General features: G+C 34.0%; 2 protein-coding genes across 2 annotated transcripts; one reads left to right on the top strand and one right to left on the bottom strand.

The window, feature by feature from the left end:
- Positions 1-1,476: 1,476 nt before the first annotated feature.
- Positions 1,477-3,133, bottom strand: LOC104904525 (protein TOO MANY MOUTHS). Its single transcript, XM_010692793.4, has one exon. The coding sequence runs from the start codon at positions 3,093-3,095 to the stop codon at positions 1,608-1,610; it is 1,488 nt and encodes a 495-aa protein (XP_010691095.2). The 5' UTR covers positions 3,096-3,133; the 3' UTR covers positions 1,477-1,607.
- Positions 3,134-17,425: 14,292 nt separating this feature from the next.
- Positions 17,426-18,372, top strand: LOC104905026 (F-box/kelch-repeat protein At3g06240-like). The gene is made up of 2 exons (XM_048637213.1): positions 17,426-17,878; positions 18,007-18,372. The coding sequence occupies exons 1-2, from the start codon at positions 17,426-17,428 to the stop codon at positions 18,370-18,372; spliced, it is 819 nt and encodes a 272-aa protein (XP_048493170.1).
- The last annotated feature ends 4,634 nt before the right edge of the window (positions 18,373-23,006 follow it).

The raw sequence follows: 23,006 nt of genomic DNA, 5'->3' as shown, positions 1-23,006 counted from the left end.
CGAAGTATAAAAAGGAAAACAGAAGCCGGCACCCAAATCTCAATCATTCAATACCTGTGAGAATTCTTCAAAGTTAGGCCTACCAAATCATATATTGTCAGAGTGGCATGTCCATTAAAATAAATGGATATCATCTGAAATCTGAAAGTGATAAAGACAAACATTAGGGCCCTATTGAGCTATTATTAGAAATGTAGGATGATAATATCGACAGGTAAGAACATTAGGATCCTATTGGTACACTTCAAATAAGGTTTAATAAGTTCCGATAAATTAAATTAAATGCAGATAAACAAAATAAGTTGGATAAAATACTTGAAAAATTATTAAAAGAGACGGTCTAATTTTAATATAAAAGTAGACCTAGTAACTAAATGGATTAAACTAGTGACCGAAATAAATTAACCTAGTAACTATTGGGCTTCAATATTGGGCTTAGCATTGCCTAATTTTAATTTAAAAGTAGGCGGTCTCTTACAAGACAAACTCAAAATACTTTCATTGCTTGATCAGTTAGTCCCCAATCAAATATTATGATAAAATTTCCTTATGTGAACTCCTTTTTATTCCTTAAGTGTGTGTTCTATTCAACTAATTATGATTTATTCGAATTTATTGAAATTTTTATGAACATATATGAAGTTAATTTTATCAAAAGTAAGTCAAATTTTCTTGAACATAACAAAATCTATTTCATTATCATGTGTCAACGTAATAATCAATTGTTGAGTTCTTTTAGATAGTACTATTATAGGAAGTTTATGACCCAATTGGATCTCAATCCTCAATTCCTCACAGTTACGGAGTACATGCTAACACTAGTACATTCTCTTCTATCATAATCTAAGACACACTTATATTTGATAAATATGAAGTTTTACTTCTATTTGATATTTCAATTATAATGATGGATTCTTAATTGTAGCCAAAATAAGATGGATTCTTAATTGTAGCCAAAGTCGCATGTATCTCAATTAGACTTGGTTATTGGACAGGATTGTCCAATGGCTAGAGGGTTATGACCAAATTTGCAGGACTTTTATTGGATAGGGTTTTATTGGATATGGTCATTATTGGACATGGTCATTATAGGGCCAATAAAGAAACCATATAATTTTAAAAAATAAAATAGGTTTTATAAAAACAATTACATATTCAGATTTACATTCATTTAAACTCACTTTTGGCTCTCTTTGTTCCTTGTTTTTCTTGCTCGTTTGTCAGCCCGTCCATTATCGAGATGATACCGACCCACTAACCATTGTGCTCGACTCGCTACCGACCCTTTATGAGACGACCCTCTTATGGTCCGGCAGGTTCCGTCTCCGACCTACACTAACCCCGCCCTGCCCCATCCAATAACCAGGTCTAATCTCAATAGATGTATCAAAAAGCATAATTCAAACAGTCTTGTTGACAAAAATGAGCTATGCTAGAAAAATAGTCGTTAATTATAGCCAACATAAAAGTCGCATATATCTCAAATCCTCAATGCCAACTAGTCAATATATTATGCAAGCAACTATTTCTGAAATAGGAATATTAATTCCTTTGTACTATATACAGGTCATTTACACTAATAATGTTAACAAATTCTAAACCACTTGCTACGATGACCACATGACAAAAAGAAGACACAACAAGTGAAGCAACCAATATTTATGGACTACAATAGATGAATTATTGACTAATGTTGGCTTATTATTTTCCACATTATCATTGTTACTTTTTAGTGCATGCTCCACTGATCTTCCCAAGCTTGGTCTATGTACATTGCAATTACCAATACCCCATTCCATCAACAAATCTGAATCACCTGCAAAATCACCATCATTTGCATATTTGAAGCAAAGCCCTGAATTATTGTGCAACCTAAGTTTTCTTCCCATTTTCCACAATATATCCTTGTCAAGGGGGAGCGCGCCACTTAAAAAGTTATCATTTATCCTTAACTCACTAAGGAATTTCAACCCTCGAAAACTCTCTGGTATCGACCCATTTAACCTATTTCCATCTATATGAATGACGCGGATTTTTGGAAGTCGAGTCAAGGAACTAGGGATAGAGCCTTGCAATTTCATATTGGATAGTATCAAAGTGACCAAATTTTTCATGCCCTCTAGAGCATTATCAGGGATAGTTGTGGACATCATTTGATTACCCTTTAAGTTTAGGGCTTGAAGGGATTCAAGGTTCTTGAAGGAATTTGGAAATGGGCCGGTAAGCCGGTTGAAGCTAAGATCCATGAGAGTAAGGTCTTTAAGGCCCAGAATGGCATTTGGTATTGGGCTAGATAGCCTGTTACGGCTGAGGTCCATTTTTAGTAAAGATTGGCTAAGCCCAATACTCTTTGGTATTGGGCCGGTTAATAAATTTTGGTTAAGGTCTAAGACATTTAAAGAAGGAAAAGCAAAATTTGGTACTTGGCCCATCAACCTATTTCCACCCAAGTCTAATGACCTTAGCCCATTGATCCGACCCAAAGACACAGGTATTGACCCATTGAGATTATTTCTACTCAAATCAAGGATCTTTAATTTGGTCAAGTTACCCAACTCATTTGGAATTGGGCCAACAAGCCCATTTTCTCTTAATACCAATGTTTGAAGAGACGGGCCTAAATGGCCCAAAAATGATGGAATGGGCTGAGGAGTGTTAGTTAAACAACGGTAAAAAAACAAGGTTCTAAGGTAAGGTAACTTTGTAACGGATTCGGATATGTATGATCGGGTCGGGTCACATGTAGGGAAAGCGGTATCATCCGATAACGCCCCGAAAGAGAGGGAAACCACATGGAATACATTGTTTTTATCGGGCATACATTCGATACCGTGCCACCGGCCCCGACAAACGTCGGGTATTTCAATTGCCCATGGGTTACCCGTTGCTAACATAATATCATATACTGCCTTTTGTTCCCGGGTATCGGTCCGGGCCCCGTTTTTATTCATGGTATAACCCATTTGTGGGGCATCAACTAATGCTGATGGGGTAGTAGAATCTGACATAATAACGGTAAACGGTAAAATTCCAAGGGGTAAATTTAGGAGACATAAAATGAGGAATGTTGTGTGTAGTAAGGGAAGATTACTCATTTTTGTAAGAAAGAAATATATAGAGAAAGATGAGTTTGAGGTTGAGAAGTTGATGATTTCGTTGGATGTAATTGTGTATATATATATGGATGGTGGTGGAGTTATTGTGTAATAATGGCTTCACGAGAATGAGATGAAAATGAAATAAATTGATACGAATTTTTTTTCTGCTTGGAGCATTAATTTCCTTCACGAGATATGGGATTGTGCTCTTTAATTAATTTAACCAGGGGATGGATGAGCGTAGAGGAGGGTAAAAAATACTACTTCTTTCGTCTCACGATGTAGTTTCCATTTTTATATTGGGTGTATTTATATATAATCCTCGTTTCTATATTTAGTTTCACATTTTTTCGTAACTTGTATAGAAAAATCGTGTCCTCATCATTTATTTGCTTCTTGAATTTTTTTTTTTTGTTTATATAACACAAGTATTACAATTCATCTTCTTTCACCAATTATTCCCCATTCTCTCTCCTAGAATCATCTTTTCCTATACACCATTTATTTAAATAAACAAAAAAAAATCATTACCATATTTCTTAAAGTGTACTCCGTACTTACCTAAAATTCGTGTAAAAAAAATGAATCAAAACTATGAGCTTGTTCTCCCTAACTTATTTTAGTTTAGTTCAGTTTAGTTCAATTCAGTTCAATTCTATTATATTCAGTTCAGTTCAGCTCTAGATAATATTTTACTCTTACATATCACTATTCATTTCAGTTCAGTTTAGTTCAATTCAATTCAATTCAATTCAATCCAGTTCAATTCAATTCAGCTGTTTTATACAGAAGAAAACAAGCATATGTTTTGGGGTGGAGGGAGTACAGAGTAGTGAGAGTACTACTCTGTTTCATCCTTGGCAATTGAACTACTATACGGACCTGGGGGAAAACTTGTGCTTCAACTTTTCAATCAACCCAGTTCAACTTTTTTTCTTTTTCCCCAAATTCCAAATTAGGGTTTTGGTTCTTCGCAAAAATGGAGGAGAAAACGGCGAAATCAGAAACCCACCTCCCAAATCTTCCAGACGATCTTATAGTGGAGCAAATTCTGGCCAGACTTCCGGTAAAATCCCTAATCCGGTTCAAATCTTATCTAAGTATTGGTTTTCCACAATTTCCAGTGATAAATTCGTACAAACTCACCTAAAATTCTCCTCTAACTGCCCTCAAGTTATCATGGTTGAGGAGGGTTATCTCGATGGAGACAACTACTTGTTATCCTTAGATGAATGTAGCAATGTGAAAGAATTAGTTGCATACGAGTCTAAATATCCATTATTTATCAATTCATCTCTATTCTATATGGGAAGTGGGGTAGGACACCAAAATATTAGAAATTCCATTTTACCTTCATAACATCCCTATTCTAACTACTTACTTTAGTGAAAAAATAAAAAATAAAAAATAAAACTACCTAATTAATTTAAAAAATAAAAAAATATTACAAAAAAAAAACCATCAACAATTCAAATATTCCTAATTTATTAGAAATAATTAATAATTAATTTAATTTTCTTCATCTCCTAAAAGAAATTAATTTTCTACGTATCTTCGCACGTATCGCGTGCATATAAAAACTAGTGTATTATTACTACTGCTGTGGAAGGATCAAATAATGGTCTGGTGTGCTTGCTTAACCCAGTGTTTTGCTTTTATATATGGAACCCTGCAATTGATCAATGTAGTAATGTTGGTTGTCCTTATGAAAATTATCCTTTTACTTGCGGTGTAGACGGGTCCGGGTTTGGTTATATATCTTATACATCTACATAGAACACTTGCAATCTTGCATTCTTCATCTCTATTGGTTTTTAAATTTTCTTTGTCTTTTGTCAAACTTGGCTATTCCAAAATGTGAAATGAGACTTTCACTTTCATATAGGTCCTGTTTGGCAAATAGAGTTTAGAGTTTAGCTGTTAGAGTTTAGAGTTTGCTGTTAAAGTTTTAACTTTTTATTCAGCAGATTTGACTGCTGATTTGACAACTTATTTTATAAATTTGTTTGGTAAAAATTATCTGATTACTAAAAGCTTATTGTCATTTGTTTGTGTAAAATTACATTTATAGACATTTTAGTATATATGTGTAGTATTATTATTAGGGGCAAAAAAGTCATTAAACATATTTCTACCTAATCCTCTAAAGAAAAAGCTTCTAATAAGAGCTTTTTCATTTTGAGAGTTTTTATTCCAAAACTCTCTCTAAAACTCTCTTTTACCAAACACTCCTTTTAAAGTTTTTGACTAGTCAAAACTCTAAAAAAGTGATCTAAACCTCTCTTTTTGCTCCAAAACTCTAATTGCCAAACACCTTCGTAATTTGAGAGATGGAGGAAGTGCACATTTTTTTTAAGAGGAGATTGGAGAGAGATATACATATAAATTATAAATAGATAAAAGAGAATTCACATAAAAAAAAGTTATTTTGCGATTAATGTAAAACTACTAAATAAGGTAAACCTTGTAATATTCATGGAACGAAGGAAGTGCTTAAAATGAGGTGCGAGCTTTCTATGAACAACCATATATTCTAGCATTTGTCGTATGCAATAGGAATTCTACAATTCACTCTTAATTTTGTATGAGCAGAATTTTTTAAGTTATTGTCCTTGTTGCCTTATTGGTTGTTTGGTGGTACCATTTGGTTGTTTCTTTCTTATCTTTGTACTTTGTAGTACAATCTACGTCTGGATCCTCTAGAGTTTTAGTGGAACTCTACAAGGTAGAGTTGTATCTGAGCCATACATTTTTGTAGGGGAATCTAATGGAAAGAAAAACAAGGCAAAAAAATATATTTTGTAAGGGAATCTTTATAAATTATTAACTTTAATATAGTTCTCTTCCACTAAACAGGGTGTTGAGATCCTTGAGTTCCACTAAAACTCTAGAGGATCCGGACTCGCCTCTATGGTAAGAGTATCAAGAAAAAATTGCAAGCGGGCATCCCTAAAAGAAGGCTATTCAAACTACTACACCATGGCGGCAAAAATTGCTTCATATTTCTTCAAACTTATGAAGCCTAGTTCAACTTTTCCTTCCAATTCCCGATTTAGTGATTGAAAATATACTCATCCTCTCCATATTAGTAGAAGATGATACGTAATTATTCTTTATTATCTGAAGAAACCAAGATTCCAGTTTTGTGTTTTCTTTCTGTGCAAATGTTATTTACTTTGCCTCAAAACGGCACAATACATCCTAGGGCCATATATATACATAGCAGCTAAATAACCTACTTCATTACAAGACAAAAGAAAAAGACAGCTGCACAAGAAACCAAAAAGATACACCTAGGATCTAACAACCAGTAGGAAAAGAGAAAGCAGAAATAAAATGCAGCCACTACACTGCATAGCACCAGAAATACTGCACTACAGTACACCACTACATTACAGTACTATAATAACACATCATCATTCTTTACACCCCCCCCTTCAAGTTGGAGCTACATGAAGAAGGCCCAACTTGGATGACAAATGATGGTGTTGATGTTCACTGAGAGATTTGGTCATCAAATCAGCCAGTTGGAGGAAAGAAGATATATGGATGGTGTTAATGAAACCTGCTTCAACATTGTCTCTCACATAATGACAGTCAATACCCAAATGTTTGGTTCTCTCATGGAATACTGGGTTGTGAGCTAGATAATGTGCTGCTTTGTTGTCACAAAACAGGTTAATAGGAGTAGGAAGGTGAATTTGTAACTCAGCAAAGATTCCATGTATCCACACTAGCTCACTTGTTGTGTGAGACATGCACCTATACTCAGCTTCACATGATGATTTTGAAACTGTCTTCTGCTTCTTTGTCTTCCAGGAAATGAGATCTTCTGCTGAAAGCACAACTCCCCCAATCAGAATCACAGTAAGCTGTGAGTTCAAGGGCTGAATCAGAGGGGTAGTGAAGCCCAAGATCAGCAGTCCCTGCAAGGTATCGAATAACATGAATACCAGCTTGCAGTTGGGGCTTCCTTGGGCATGACATGTACTGACTCAGTTGTTGAACTGAGTAGGAAATGTCTGGTCTTGTTAGGTTTAGATAGAGCAACCTGCCAACAAGTCTTCTATAGACTTCTGGCTCCTCCAATATCTCTCCTTGATCAGTTGAGAGCTTGATCCCTTTAGGGAAAGGAAATTTAGCTGGTAGACATTGTTCCATCCCAATGTCTTGAACAATGTCTTTTATAAATTTCCTTTGATTTAATAAGGTCCCTTCACTATTTCTAGATACTTCAATGCCAAGAAAGTATCTGATTTCACCCAGGTCTTTCACTGTAAACTGTTTATCAAGAGCAACTTTTAAAGCACAAATCCCCTGAGTATCATCACCAGTGATAAGAAGGTCATCTACATAGACCAAAACTTTCACTTCTCTACCATTTGTGACTCTAGAGAACAAGGAGTAGTCACTCTTGCATTGGTAAAAACCCATGTTCACAAGGCATTTAGTTAACTCCACATTCCATTGTCTAGAGGCTTGTTTTAGGCCATATAGACTCTTCTTGAGTTTACACACCTTCCCTTCTTCCCCTTTGTATCCTTGGGGAGTCTTCATATACAACTCCTCATCTAGATAACCATGTAAAAAAGCATTATTAATGTCTAGATGGTAAAGCTCCCACTGTTTCACAGTAGCTAAAGCAATCAAACTTCTCACTGTGGTGAACTTAGCCACAGGTGAGAAGGTATGTTTGTAATCCTTGCCCTTGATCTGCCTGTCTCCCCTTGCTACCAGTCTAGCTTTCAGTCTTTCTACACTGCCATCTGGTCGAAATTTCACTTTGTATACCCATTTTGAGTCAATGGCTTTGAATCCTTCAGGCAACTCTGTCATCTCCCATGTACCATTTTCTTCAAGAGCCTTAAGCTCTTTATCCATAGCCTCCCTCCAGCCTGCATCTTGGGAAGCTTGTTTATAGCTGTTGGGTTCCCTGATTTGCATCACATTGTTCAGAGATGCTACATAGTCTCTGGAGTACATATGTGTGTTAGCAAGATCAGTCTTCATGAAAGAGGCTGAGGCATCCTCCTTGCTTTCATTCATCTTCCCAGGGACACTCATAATGAAATTTTTGAATTTTGTGGGTGTGATTCTAGTTCTTGTGGACCTTCTGTTGTCTGTAGGCTGTTGCTGCTGTTCAACAGTCTCCCTTGTTTCTTCAGAAACTTTCTCCTGAGTTCCTTCATTATTCTCTGTAATCTCGCATGTTCACTGGCTCCTTCCTTATGAATTTCTTCCTGCAAACTTTCATTCACCATATCTTCAGGGAGATCTATCATCACATTATGCTCCTGCTGCCTGAGAGCCTGCTGGATTTCATTTTCACCTCCTTTTACTATGAAGGGAAGAATGTTTTCATGAAAAACTACATCTCTACTAACAAATATTTTGTTAGTTTCAAGATTCATTAATTTGTATCCCTTTTGACAGTATGGATACCCAATTAATATGCATCTTATACCTCTAGGAGCAAATTTGTCCTTAGGTTTCTGACTTCCACTAGCATAGCAAAGACTTCCAATCACTCTTAAATGATCATATCTAGGTGGTTTGTTCATCAGCATTTCATATGGAGTTTTCCACTTTAAAACTGCTGTAGGCAACAAATTTATAAGATGAGTGGCAGCTAAAATGCACTCTCCCCACAAATAATCTGGCAATCCAGCATGAAGTTTCATAGCTCTTGCAGTTTCCAAGAGAAATCTATGCTTTCTCTCAACTCTCCCATTCTGCTGTGGGACTCCAACTATGCTTGTTTGGTGTATTATTCCTTTATCAAGGAAGATTTTACCACATTCACTCTGCAATATCTCTGTGCCATTATCACTTCTCACAGTTTTCACTGTGGTGTGAAATTGATTCTCAACATGAATCAGAAAGTGTTTTATAATCTCCCTGACCTTTTCTTTATTACATAACAAATGTGTCCAAGTTACCCTGCTACTGTCATCAACAATAGTCAGAAAGTAGTTTCCACCTGTTATAGCCTTTGACTTGTAAGGCCCCCACAAGTCAATATGTATTAAATCAAAAACATTATCTGCAATGCTTTTACTTGGCATAAAAGGTTGTCTATGATGTTTGGCAAGGGAGCAAATATCACAAAAATAGTGTTTCAAATGTTTACATTTGCAAAATTCAATGTGTTGCATTTTAGACAAAGAAATATGCCCTAGTCTAGCATGAAACAGTTCAAGCTTCATATTTTTTTCTTCTCTCCTTGCTTCTTCACTCTCAGCCACATTGCAAAATCTCTTCTTCTCTACCTCCTCTCTATCTTCCAGCATATACAAATCTTGCTCATTTCTTCCATGAATCACCTCTCTCCTAGTGGTAAGGTCCTGCAAGGTGCATCCATGTTTATCAAACATGAATTTCATTTCGTTTCCTTGCAATAATCTACTAACAGATAGCAAATTATTTTTGAAATCAGGAACATAGAGCACATCTTTCATCCAGATTTCTTCTTTCAATTTCACATCTCCTACTTCCTTTATCACCTTTACTCTTCCATCTGGCAATCTTAACTTCACATCCTTATTCAACTTTCTTAAATTGTTAAGAAGTTTTAAATTCCCTGTCATGTGATCACTAGCACCAGAATCTACAATCCATCTATTCTCATTATCTACAAAATTTACAGCAACATTTGAGGCTAGCAACTTACCTGCAAAATTGCTGAAGCTTTGTTTTTCTTCCATTGCCTTCATCACTTCCTGGACAACAGCAGAAATCATATTGCTATCCATCCTTCCTGAACTTGTTCCTCCTTTTTCCATATTCCCATCCAGAGGGGTGTTTCCTTCATATTTCTCTTCCTCTCTCTCAACATTTGCTGCCTGCCTCACATTTGCTCTCTCCTTCTGGAGTTTTTCAAACCATTCTGGTGCACCCTTCAGCTTGAAGCACTCATCCTTCACATGACCTCTCTTCCCACAATGATCACACTTCTTTCTTGCCTTTTCCATCCTTCTCTCAGTATATTCCCTCATGTTGAAATCCTTCAGAGGCCCTAGACTTTTCTCCCTTCTTTGGACAGCCATCGCACTCACTTCCATCTTCATATTAAGCTCTCCTGAGATCTGCTTCTGCCTTTCTACTTGAAGAACAAGATTATATGCTTTGTTTACAGCCAGAAGAGGGTCCATAGACAGAAAATTAGTCTTCATTTGGTTGTAATCTTCATTCAACCCCATTAAAAACTTCATTAACCTGTTTGTTGCTTCCAAATCCATCAATTTTTTTAGGATGTTGCACTTGCATTTATCCAGGACACCACATGTACATGTAGGTATGCCTTCAAGGTTAGATATTTGGTCCCATAGAGCCTTTAGTTTACAGTAGTATTCACTAACAGATAACTCACCTTGTTGCAAGTTATCAAGCTCATTCTTCAAATGAAAAAGTTGTGGAGCATTTGTTTGTCCATACCTTTCCAAAATCTCCTCCCATAGCTCCTTAGAAGACTCTACAAAAACCAAGCTCTCGGCAATGTCATGCTTCATTGATGCTAAAATCCAACTTCTAACCATGTAATCTGCTCTTATCCATCTGTGTAGGTCCTCTGATTTCTCATCAGGTTTCTTGCAGCTTCCATCAAGCATTCCTTGCTTGTTCTTTGCTCCAAGAGCAGTCTTCACATTTCTGCTCCAGTTGGCAAAGTTGTTGCCATTGAAGATGATAGTTCCCAGACTTGCTGTGGAATTCTCATTCATCCCAACAAACAGTGGGTCCTTGTAAGGATTCATCAGATGTGTCTCATGACTTTCATTCTTCTTATCTTTCGATTTTTCAGCCATTTTAGGATAAAAGTTTGAATCTTGTGTTTCTTAATATCGTTGCTTTAACCTTGCTCTGATACCATGAAGAAACCAAGATTCCAGTTTTGTGTTTTCTTTCTGTGCAAATGTTATTTACTTTGCCTCAAAACGGCACAATACATCCTAGGGCCATATATATACATAGCAGCTAAATAACCTACTTCATTACAAGACAAAAGAAAAAGACAGCTGCACAAGAAACCAAAAAGATACACCTAGGATCTAACAACCAGTAGGAAAAGAGAAAGCAGAAATAAAATGCAGCCACTACACTGCATAGCACCAGAAATACTGCACTACAGTACACCACTACATTACAGTACTATAATAACACATCATCATTCTTTACATTATCCTTGTAGATGTATTTTAGTTATTGTAAGATTTTGTTATTGTAAACCTTCTCTCCATATTAGTTTAGGATACGTATTTATTATCCTAGTGATTTTAGGTATCCTAATTATTGTAGACTTTACTACAAACCTCTATATAGAATGTGATCAATGAACTTCATAACTCAAGATTACGCAGTTTTACCAAAACTAACATTCAGCAGTTTTTTTTAGTTACTGGAAAAGTTGCAGAATCAGATGATGGAATCACATACCCACCTCCAAATTCTTCCAGACCATCTGATAGTGGAACAAATACTGTCCAGACTTCCAGTAAAATCGTTAATCTTCTTCAAATCTGTTTCTAAGCATTGGTTTTCCATACTTTCAAGTCATAAATTTGAAAAAACCCACCTCAAATTGGGATTTAATTATATATCTTCCATGGATGATGATAGGACAGGGGTAAAGCAATAGAGAGGCCTAAGAGAGCCATGGCCTCTCCTAGAAACCCAACAATACCTATAAAATACATAAAGGACCCAAAAAAATAAAAATACTAGTAAATCGGCCCCTCACAAAAGGAGTAGAACTCCCTTCACGATTGGTGCATGTCGGAATTATAAAATTCTCATTGAGATCACGCCACTTGTTTCATCCCCGTTGCTTCTGTTTTTATTAATGTTATGATTTTTGTAACGTAAATATTTCAAAAACTAAAATTCAAAAAAAAAAAGCAAAATTCATAATTTTTCATTATTTATATATAGGCACCATTTTCCTATACTTTATTCACAATTTTAATTTTCTCGATCTTCTCATCCTACTATTATTTATTTGCTTACCTACGGTTCAACTTGCAATTTTTCAGAAAAAAGCTTCAGAGTTATGGTTGTTCATGAACCAACAAAAAATAACAAAATAATTGAAGAGTTAAAATGTAAAAATTAGTACGTAATTTTGTATCATTAAAACGTCGCTCTTCTCCTCAATTGTAAAGTTACTAGGACATTTTAGATTTTAATATTATTAAATATATGTAATATATTATATAACCAGATTAATTGAGGGTAGCGTGCCACATGCTCAAATTCATATCCCGTTTTGACTTTAATATCGTGCCATGTAACATTGGCCCCTACCCCTATCCAAGTCTGGCTTCGTCCATGCGATAGGATAGGGTGCATTAATTGTTCATATACTAAGGAAGTGTATCATGTTGATGTTTTTTCCTTAGAGGGTTGGAAAATGGAAAAAAAAAAACTACTATTTTATATGAGAATTATTACTTCTTATTGGCTAACACATATGTATTAGTGATACTATATACCGGGCTCCACAACTTCTAGATGGTTTGCAAGGTAAGGAAAGCCATATTCTTGGGTTGAATTTAGTTAGTGGTCAATTGAAGAAATTTTTTTTGAAGGATTTGGTGATTGGTTACAACAATGTATTTCGGATGGAAGGATGCTTGTCTTCGGGTGGAATTAACTATTTAAAAGGTTATCATATTTGTGATGTTTGGATGTTGAAGCAACATGATGATTGCACTTTTTGGGAGAAATTTTTTTCTCTCAACATTGGAAAAGACACAAGATTATTGTATACTTTAATTTGTCTGATATGGGGAAGTGTTTGATAGGAGATTATTATGAGAAACTTAAGTCACTTGACCCTGGTAAAGTAGCTCTAGAAGAATGTGAAGAAAATACTGTCATTTGCCAAGGATCTAAAGAAGGTACTCTCACTTTTTATAACTGATGCATGAGGTTATGTTGAGAGTTTGATTTCATCTTTTGGGAGAAACAAGTATTTTGAGGATGAAGATTATTATTAGATTTAAGGAATTTGAGCTAGAAGCATAAAGCATATGATTTGTGTCATTTTATATTTAGTTGTTCTTGTCTCCATCTTTTTTGTGTTACTTTTAATGTAGTTTGAATGTTACCAATACCAGTTAGTGACTGGATTTATAACTATTTTCAAGTTGAAGTTTGTTAAAGGCTCGGTTCTCACTGTTCTGTTAGGATTAGAATGAGCAAAATGTTGCTATCTTGTTGAGGTTTTAATTTTGGTTGACTTTTTTGTAACATCGATGATTCGATGTATGGTGTTTTATTAGCTATTTTAAATAAAAGTGTTTGAAGGTGTTTTAACTTTAGGATTTCTTAAAATTACAACTAAAGGTTAGAAACGCATCTTATTATAGTTGTTGTTTTACCAAAATTACAAAAAAACACGAGAGGTTAAGTAACGAAACAAGGAGAAGCCACGCCAACAATATATAACCTGATCTATCCCTGATTTTGCAAAATCCCCCATCTCAAATTCTCCTCTTAATTACCCACCATTGTTCATCTCGTGTCAAAAACTTTGATAAACTTCAAGTATATTAGATACTAGTTTTGAAGCCCGTGCGTTGCACGAGTAATTGTTTATTTTTTTTCTTTTGCAAATTTTTTGTTAACATTGTTGATTTTTTGTTGATGTGAACTGAGATTTTTCAACACAATTGTTATATAATTTCTCCATTATTTTTCTATTACAACAATTACCACTGAGTAGTTTTATCTGTTCGAAACTTCGAATCACTTATCTTTTGGTAAAAAAACAATTATAATTGACAATGTCGCCTTTACTTCATGTTAATAAAACCATCATTAATAACTCAAACTGCCTCATGAAGTTGCATTTACTTTATTAAGGATTTACTTATTCCCTACTCTAGTTTAACCCTCAATTCGCAACAATTTATAACAAGGTTAAAACTCTCTCAAATAGCTAAAATACTCCAATACCCTAATCCTCCTTCCATTATTAATTACGTTTTCCCGTCCTTCAAAAACACAATTATCTACACTTAATGGTAAAAGTTCATGTTCGCATCATCAAAATCTCATTAAGGTGAAAAGAATGCACCTTTGTTAACTTTGATTAGTTGTTGTTTAGAATATTTAAAACCTAATTTTCACATTCAAACGATTCTATATACTTGCTACAATCTCATTTTATTACAACACTTTACGTTTTGGCATTATATACCGTCAATCATATAACTAGCTTATGTGTTTCATATGTATGGAAAAATATAGTCATAACTCACATGGATCTTTCTCAATTGTGTATTTTGCTAATATTTAATTTTTAGAATTTTTATCAAAATATAAATAAAGATATAAATCGTGTAAATTGTGCATTAGTAAACATGAAAATAGAAGCGTTGTAATAAAATAAGATCGAAGAAAGTACAATATTTGTGGTTCTATGCAACATTTTTCTTTTTACTAATTCTTCATAACAAAATTTCATTTGTAATGTTTCCGAATTAAGAATTGCCCCCTTAGTACATAGATAGTTCGAAATGTCAATCGGACATTTTTTGTGGAGACCTGCCCCACATCCACCTCAATTAAATGGGGAAGGGGGTAAGTATGGCGGTTGATGGGGCCGGTATGGATATTAAATTTTACTCACGCGTAGCCATCCACTCCCCTTCTCCTTCGTCTCATACACACATATTTACTGGAAGACAACTATATTAAAATTAATAATTTATGAAGATTCCCATACAAAATATATTTTTTGCATTATTTTTTTTCCATTAAGTAGCTTCTATGGTAAAGTATCAAGCAAAAATTGCAAGCGGGCATCCCTAAAAGAAGGCTATTCAACTACTACACCATGGCGGCAAAAATTGCTTTAGCTAGTTCAATTTTTCCTTCCAATTCCCGATTTAGTGATTGAAAATATACTTATCCTCCATATTAGTAGATGATACGTAATTATTCTTTTTTTTTGGCAATGATACGTAATTATCTCTATTACATAAGGGAAGGGGGGACCTATGGTGTCCTCTTTTGAACTGACTATTTTGCCCCCTTTCCCTTACTAAATTACAAAATAATATCAATACCAAAATGGGGATTTAAACAAAGCTACCGAAAATTAAATTTCAACATCACTCCCAAATCACTTATGTTAGAAAACTTTACAAATCCCTTTCTAAATCACGTTCAAGAAATTCCGCAAATCAATAAACTTTACAAAAAACTAAAAATTAACTGACAAACCAAAACTAATATAGTAGGGTGAAATACATAAAAAAACATTCACAAAATTCACTTACAAATCATTGTTCTCAAGAACTCACAATTTCACTTGCAAATTATTCTTTACCTATGCACGCTATGCATAAAAATCTATAAAAAAACATAAAATTTCGACGGGGATATCACACATTTGTCCATCGACGATTTGCAAACTTCCAAAAAGGTACATAATTCTTTTAATCTTCCAAGTTATTTCAAATTAATTGAAAAAACAATAGCAATTGTTATGTAGTGACTAACAGAAAAAAGGGAGATGATAGTAATTAGTTAAAAAGGACTTAAATTTAACCCTTTATTTTCACATGAAATGAGAGAACAAGATAAAAGTAACAAAATTTAGTTTTTTTTTAAAAAAAGTTCCAATATTGAAAATTCTGCTCATAACTTTTGCAAAAAAACCATTTTCACAAATAAATTTTGAAAAAAAAAAACCAAAATCAAAGTTTTCGCGAACGGTTTTTGCAAAAATCAATTTTCAGAAAAAAAATTAAATTAATTTGCTAAAACCATTTTCAGAAAAAAAAATTATATTATTTTGCAAAAACAAATAGTGAAATCACGCACCAAGAGAACTGTAAAATTTTGAAATGGAAAAAAAGGGCTTTTATACAATTTAAATTTAATTCATTTTCATGTTATATCAGAAAACAAGATAAAAGAAACAATTTTTGTTTTTTTTAAAAAATTCCAATATCAAGTTGTGTATGAAAATTTACAATTTTATCTCAAATATAATTTTAAATATGAGACTGATGAAAATTTTAAATATAAGTTTGTGAAATCATAATTTAGATGTTAGGCAAGGGAAAAAAAACTGAAATTGATTCATACTTTTCGGATTAAATTTTGGGATGATAGAAAATCGCCCCAAGAAAAAAACTGAAGTTGATTTAAGGAATTACCTTTCTTTGTTAGAAAATCGACCAAGAAAAAACTGAAGTTGGTTTGCTTCCTTCAAAAGTGGTTGATACAGCTGATGGATTTTTGATGAATTAGATCTACTGCTTTGCTTAATACTTGAAAAGGTTGATTTTCTTATTGTATGGTGTATAGTTTGATTAACTAGGTTCCTTGAATATATGGTTCGTAGATTTGTAGTGAGAGGAGAGAGAAAATGAATAGCAAAAGTAGTGGAATTATACTGATGTTGCCAAGTAGTGGAAAAGGTAGTGAAATTTTTTTGTTGAAATTCTAGAAGGATGTGCCTACAGGCTACAGCACGTCACTCAAAATTTTGGGTTTCAAATACAAGTGTGGATCAAGGTATAAACTAGCCAAATTATAATATGGGTTTCAAATACAAGTGTAGATCAAAGTACAAATTAGCCAAATTATAATATTGTTGCATTGGAAATTCAACGTAACAGATAATATGGACTGGATTTTTTTATTGTTCAATAGAGATAAGTTTAACTAAAGGAGTAATACTGTAATGCTACTTAAATGCAAAGAGTTAATCACTGCAAAAGAAATAACATAATGTAGAAGGATACTATTTGATTGTATTTCAAAGAATCTTATTCACGAGGTGACCGTAAAATACTAACTTGCATTTTCTTTTTGTTTACTACTAAGTAATAATTATGCCTAAAAATGTCATCGCACGCATCGCGTGCATAAAAAGCTAGTTCTTTATTATCCTAGTAAACGTATTTTAGTTATGGTAAGATTTTGTTATTGTAAACCTTCTATCCATATCAGTTTAGGATACATATTTATTATCCTAGTGATTTTAGGTATCCTAATTATTGTAGACTTTATTCTAAACCTCTATATATAATGTGATCAATTAACTTCATAACTCAAGATTACGCAGTTTTACCAAATCTAACATTCAGCGATTTTTTTAGTTCCTGTAAAAGTTGCAGAATCAGACGATGGAATCACATACCCACCTCCCAATTCTTCCAGACCATCTGATAGTGGAACAAATACTGTCCAGACTTCCAGTAAAATCCCTAATCCGCTTCAAATCTGTTTGTAAGCATTGGTTTTCCATACTTTCAAGTCACAAATTCGAAAAAACCCACCTAAAATTCTCCTCTTTCTGCCCTCAAGTTATCATGGTTAATGATTATAAAGTTGGAAAGAAGTACTACTTGTTATCCTTATCTAACGAATGTAGTAACGTGAAAGAATTAGTTGGATTGGAGTGTAAGTATAAACTCATGATCGCACCGCGTCGTCGATCTACTGTTGTGATAGGATCCATTAATGGTCTGGTGTGCTTGTATGATCAAGTTTCTTGCTTTTATCTATGGAATCCTGCAACTCATCAACGTCGCAAGGTTGATAATCCTTTTTATCAGTATCGTATACGTGATTATATTAAGGGTGTTGGATTTGGTTATATATCTTCCATGAATGATTATAGGATAGGGTGCATTAGTTGGTCATATGATGAGGAAGTGTATCATGTCGATGTTTTTTCCTTGAGTACTGGAAAATGGAAAAGAACAGCTACTTTAGATGATGATTATTATTTTTCGATGGCTAGGACAAATATATCAGTGTTAGTAATGATATTATATACTGGCCTCCACGACTAAGCCACATTCTTGGGTTGAATTTAATTAGTGGGCAATTGAAGAAAATTCAATTGAAAGATTTGGTGATTGGTTACTATAATGTTGATGTATTTCAGATTGAAGGATGCTTGTCTTTGGGTGGAATTAGCAATTTGAACGGTTATCATGTTTGTGATGTTTGGATGTTGAAGCAACATGATGATGATTCTTGGGAGAAATTTTTTTCTATCAACATTGGAAAAGACACAAGGTTGTTGTATCTATTTGATATGGGAAAGTGTTTGGTAGGAGACTATTATGAAAGACTTAAGCTACTTGATTCTAGTAAGGTAACTCAAGAAGAATGTGAAGAAAATACGGTTATTTGTGAAGGATCTAAAGAAGGTACTCTCACTCCTATAACTGATGCATGGGGTTATGTTGAGAGTTTAATTTCGCCTTTTGGGAGAATCAAGTATGATGAGGATGAAGATTATTATTAGATTTAATATAAAGCATATGATTTGTATCATTCTATATTTAGTTGTTCTTGTCTCCATTTTTTGTGTTACTTTTGTGTAGTTTGAATGTTACCAATACCATATAGTTACTAGATTTATAATTATTTTCAAGTTGAAGTTTGTTAAACATTCAGTTGTCAATGTTTTGTTAGGATCATAATGAGCAAAATATTGTCATCTTGTTGAGGTTATAATTTTGGTTGGCTTCTCTATAACATCGATAATTCAGTGTATGATGTTTTATTAGCTATTTTAAGTTACAAGTATTTTGAAGGTGTTTTAACCCTATAATCTCTTAAAATTACAGTTAGAAACATATCTCAAAACAAAGATAAACCACACCAACAATGTATAATCTAATCTATCCTTGATTTCATGTTTAACATGAAAATTATCATATTATTAACCCTGATTATTACGTCTTAATCTTCGCGGTCGGTTGTGGAGACAAATTTTCCATGGATAATTATAGGATTAAATATTTTTCGTTGTATTCGAGTTTTTCTAGTGAGAAAATAAAAAACAAACTCAGGAATTAAAGAAACATTAGTTAGAATAATTTTAAATATTTGTCAGTAGCTATTAATGGCTCATATATTCTCTTTCCAAAATCTCCACTATTTTATCTTATCAAAATCCATTCCTAAATCTTTCTCTTTCATCAATATAAGCCCTTGATTTTAAAATATATGGCTCAAATACAACTCTATTTTGTAGAGTTTCACTAAAACTCTAGAGGATCCGGACTCTGTTTTTTCCCCTTGTGCTAGCCTCTTGTAATCAAGGGTCCAAGGCTATTATTCAACTTCTACTACTCAAAAGTCAAATATCAAATGTCAAATGCTTCATCTTCCTTGGTACTTATAAAGGAGCCTAGTGCAACATTTCCTTCCAATTTCCGATTTATGGTTTTGGTTCTTCTTAAAGATGGAGAAGAAGACGGCGAAATTAGAAACCCACCTCCCAATTCTTCCAGACCATCTCATAGTGGAGCAAATACTGCCTAGACTTCCGGTAAAATCCCTAATTCGCTTTAAATCTGTATCTAAGTATTGGCTTTCCACAATTTCTAGTAATAAATTCGAAAAAACCCACCTAAAATACTCCTCTTCCTGCCCTCAATGTATCATGATTGAGCATCTTTATTTAGATGGAAAGAACTACTTGTTATCCTTAGATGAATATAGCGATGTGAAAGAACTAGTTAAATTGGAGTGTAAATATCCAATCATGATCGCTCCGCGTCCTCATTCAGGTGGTACTTTCAGTTCTACTTATGTGATAGGATCCATTAATGGTCTGGTGTGCTTGTTTGACGAATATTTTTGCTTTTATCTATGGAACCCTGCAACTCATCAATGCCACAATGCTGATAGTCCTTATTTGGGTCATGCTGATAGTCGTGAAGAAGTTTCGATTGCTGGGTTTGGTTATATATCTTCCATGGATGACTATAGGATAGGGTGCATTTGTTGCGCATATGATGATGAAGAAGATGAGGTTGTCCGTCATCATGTTCATGTTTTTTCCTTGAGGGCTGGGAAATGGGAAAAAACAGCTACTTTAGATGAGAATTTTTACTTATCAATTGATCCAGAAGGTTTATCAGTGTCGGTTAATGATACTATATACTGGCCTCCCCGGGTTCGACAGGGTGGGAATGGCGTGGGAACTCACATAGATGGGTTGAATTTAGTTAGTGGGCAATTGAAGAAATTCTCTTTGAAGAATGTGGTTATTGGTTACGATGAAGTTGACGTATTTCAAATGGAAGGGTGCTTGTCTTTGTCTTGCATCCGCTATTTGAAAGGTGATCATGTTTCTGATGTTTGGATGTTGAAGCAACATGATGATTGGACTTCTTGGGGGAAAATATTCTCTATCAACATTGGAAAGACAAGGTTGCTTTATCTATTTGAGACGGGGAAGTGTTTGGTAGTTAAAGATCTAGAAAAGCTTAAGCTACTTGACCCTAGTAAGGTTGCTCTAGAAGAATGTGAAGAAGGTACTGTTATTCGGCAAGGATCTGAAAAAGAAACTTCCAGTTATATATCTCAGGCATGGGGTTATGTTGAGAGCTTGATTTCACCTTTTGGGACAACCGTGTCTAATGAGATTGGAGAATGAGAAAAGACGTAAGAGGTGAAGCTTAAGTAAAACATATGATTTGCAACTATCAAATTTTCCATTGGGCCGCCACTGAATGGTTCTACTCGAGGAATCAACCTAAAGTAGGTCACGCCCCCAAGGCCCCAACACCTCTCTTTCTCCATCTGTCTCCTTGACTCCCCCATCTTTCCAAGTAAAAGTAAATATTGACTACTTGGCTGCCGTTTGTATAGACTATTGTGGTTCTTGGTTAGGACTAGGAGGTGTGTGTATGGCCACTTTTTGTTCTAATGCCATAGAGGCGGATATTCGAGCTATTTTAATAATGGCGCTAAAGTGGGCTAAGCAACAAAATCGGGAATTTTCTGAGTTTAAGAAATAAAACTCCATAGCTAATACTTGTCAACGCTATCTATACCCAGTTGCAACTGGGGCTTAGGAGAAGAATGTGACATAATTTATACCGTTTGATGGGGACTCCAAATCTCCAACCCCAAACATCTTAAGCCATCACATCCTCTAGGTTGAATTTGAGTGCTTGTGCTTAGAAATTCTGCTTTAATCAGAGACATCTTGAACATTTAAAAAAGTGTTGATCCTGTCAAGATTTGTGTTGAATTAGAGGAGCTTAAACTCAAAAACTTGTAGTAACGAGTAAGAGCATCCTTGAAAATTAAACGAATTATTATATATATAAAAAATTGATTTCCTTTAATTTACACTAAATACCAATCATGATTCATGACATAGTAGGTACTACTTTCTATGCACGCGATACGTGTGACAATATATTTTTCTGGTCGGACTTCTGTATACTCATATAACTAACTTTATGTGCATGCAATACATGAACGACGATTTTTTTTTTTTATAATTGTGTAAGCTAACAATTGTTTTTAAATGTGTGATAAACAAAGTATGCACTTACAATTAATATATCATTTAAAAAATGGACAAAAGAACACTATGTATTTTAATTTGCCAAGTTTGAATTTTATTTTATTTATTTCTTTATCGCGTTGATTAATTTTTTATTTCTAATTGAAGTTTATTAGAAATATTTTAATCAATTTACGTTTGTAAGATACCTTCTATATTTGTTGGCTAATTCCTATTACTTTTGACTTTTAAATTGGTTGGTAGAAAAAAAATTCAAGATAATTTTATTTTTGTTAAGTTACTTAGGGTGCATTCTCCTCAACCTAAAAATTAAGTTTCAAGTCCAATAAGTTCAGATAAGTTCAGATAAGTTGCAATAAGGTCCAATCAGAGCAATAAGTTCCAATCAAGTCTAATAAGGTCCAATAAGTTTCAATCAGGTGCAATAAGTTCCAATCAGGTGCAATGAGTTCCAATCAGATCTAATAAGTTCCAATCAGGTCTAATCAAGTCTAATGATGTCCAAATAGTCATGGTGTTTATTGTGAATATAAAGGGGTATAAAGGGATATATTGAAGTTTTAAACAATCATGAGGATTTTTTTTGAGTCATTTTAAAGGAGACACCACACCTCCTCCCTTGACTTATATAATAGAGATTTAGAAACTTATTTAACCATGATCAGGTGCCAAATAATCATGGTGTTTATTTATGAACAAAGTTCATGTCATTGGAATACAATACTTCTATAGTGTTTCTAAGTTTAATTTCATTAGAATATAAACAATATATGCCATTGTTAGTCTTACATGCACGCTATACGGGCGGAGTCGTTATTTAAGTTTCATAAGTGCATATGAAGGTGAAAGTAAATAATATAAGCTAATCAACTGTAATCAACAACGAAAAGCATGATAGATAACATAGCCCAAACCTAGATAAAAGATGGCATGAGAGACTCCCAAACCACCACATAGTCCCCTTTATGCGCAACCAAGTCGTAGCACAATTTTAATCTAAAGAAATATAGTTCCTGTTCTTTTGGGCTGAAATAATGGAAGTTGAATTCAGTTCAGTTCACATAAATTAAGTTTTAGGCATAGTTCCCTATAGTTCAGGTTGAGATAAATTAAGTCAAGTTTAGTAATTATGTATTTTGATTATTTTTAGTAATTTGGTTGTTGATGTGTGTGTGTGTTTTTAAAAAAAAAAATAAGATTGATAAAGTTGCATTTGAGTTTTTTTGGTTATATTTATAACTTTCTATGGACATATAATTAATAGAGATTGTCATATTATTAATATTTAATTTAGAATACATACTTGATTATCTAATTATAACTATTTTTGGTTTTTCAATGATTTTAGTGGCTTTCATATCAAGGAATAACTCAATTTCTTATTAGTAAACATAACTAAGTTTAATATCAAGGGATGCTCCTTCCTTTTGCGGGGTTTTCCCGAGTTCGAATTCTAGCCAATTTTCGGAGAAGAGAGAGGTAGAGAGTAAAAAAAAAAAAGGGACCCCTGTGAGATGAGAAAGTTAGAGAGAGTTTATTGCCCCAAAAAAAAAGTATAGCAAGTAATATGAAACTTGTCACAATGAAAAGTCATGTAACGAGTATTA

This window comes from Beta vulgaris, chromosome 9 (genome assembly GCF_026745355.1).
Source record: "Beta vulgaris subsp. vulgaris cultivar EL10 chromosome 9, EL10.2, whole genome shotgun sequence".
Taxonomy (NCBI): domain Eukaryota; kingdom Viridiplantae; phylum Streptophyta; class Magnoliopsida; order Caryophyllales; family Amaranthaceae; genus Beta; species Beta vulgaris.
Note: the sequence above shows the minus strand (reverse complement) of the source record. Positions and strands in the feature narration are given on the sequence as shown.

Excerpts from the sequence above, each read along its gene's own strand:
- LOC104904525 (XM_010692793.4), bottom strand. The coding sequence starts at position 3,095 with ATGAGTAATCTTCCCTTACTACACACAACATTCCTCATTTTATGTCTC.
- LOC104905026 (XM_048637213.1), top strand. The coding sequence starts at position 17,426 with ATGGTTAATGATTATAAAGTTGGAAAGAAGTACTACTTGTTATCCTTA. Across the intron at positions 17,879-18,006 it reads GGACAAATATATCAGTGTTA|ATTGAAGGATGCTTGTCTTT; the intron begins GTAATGATATTA and ends GATGTATTTCAG.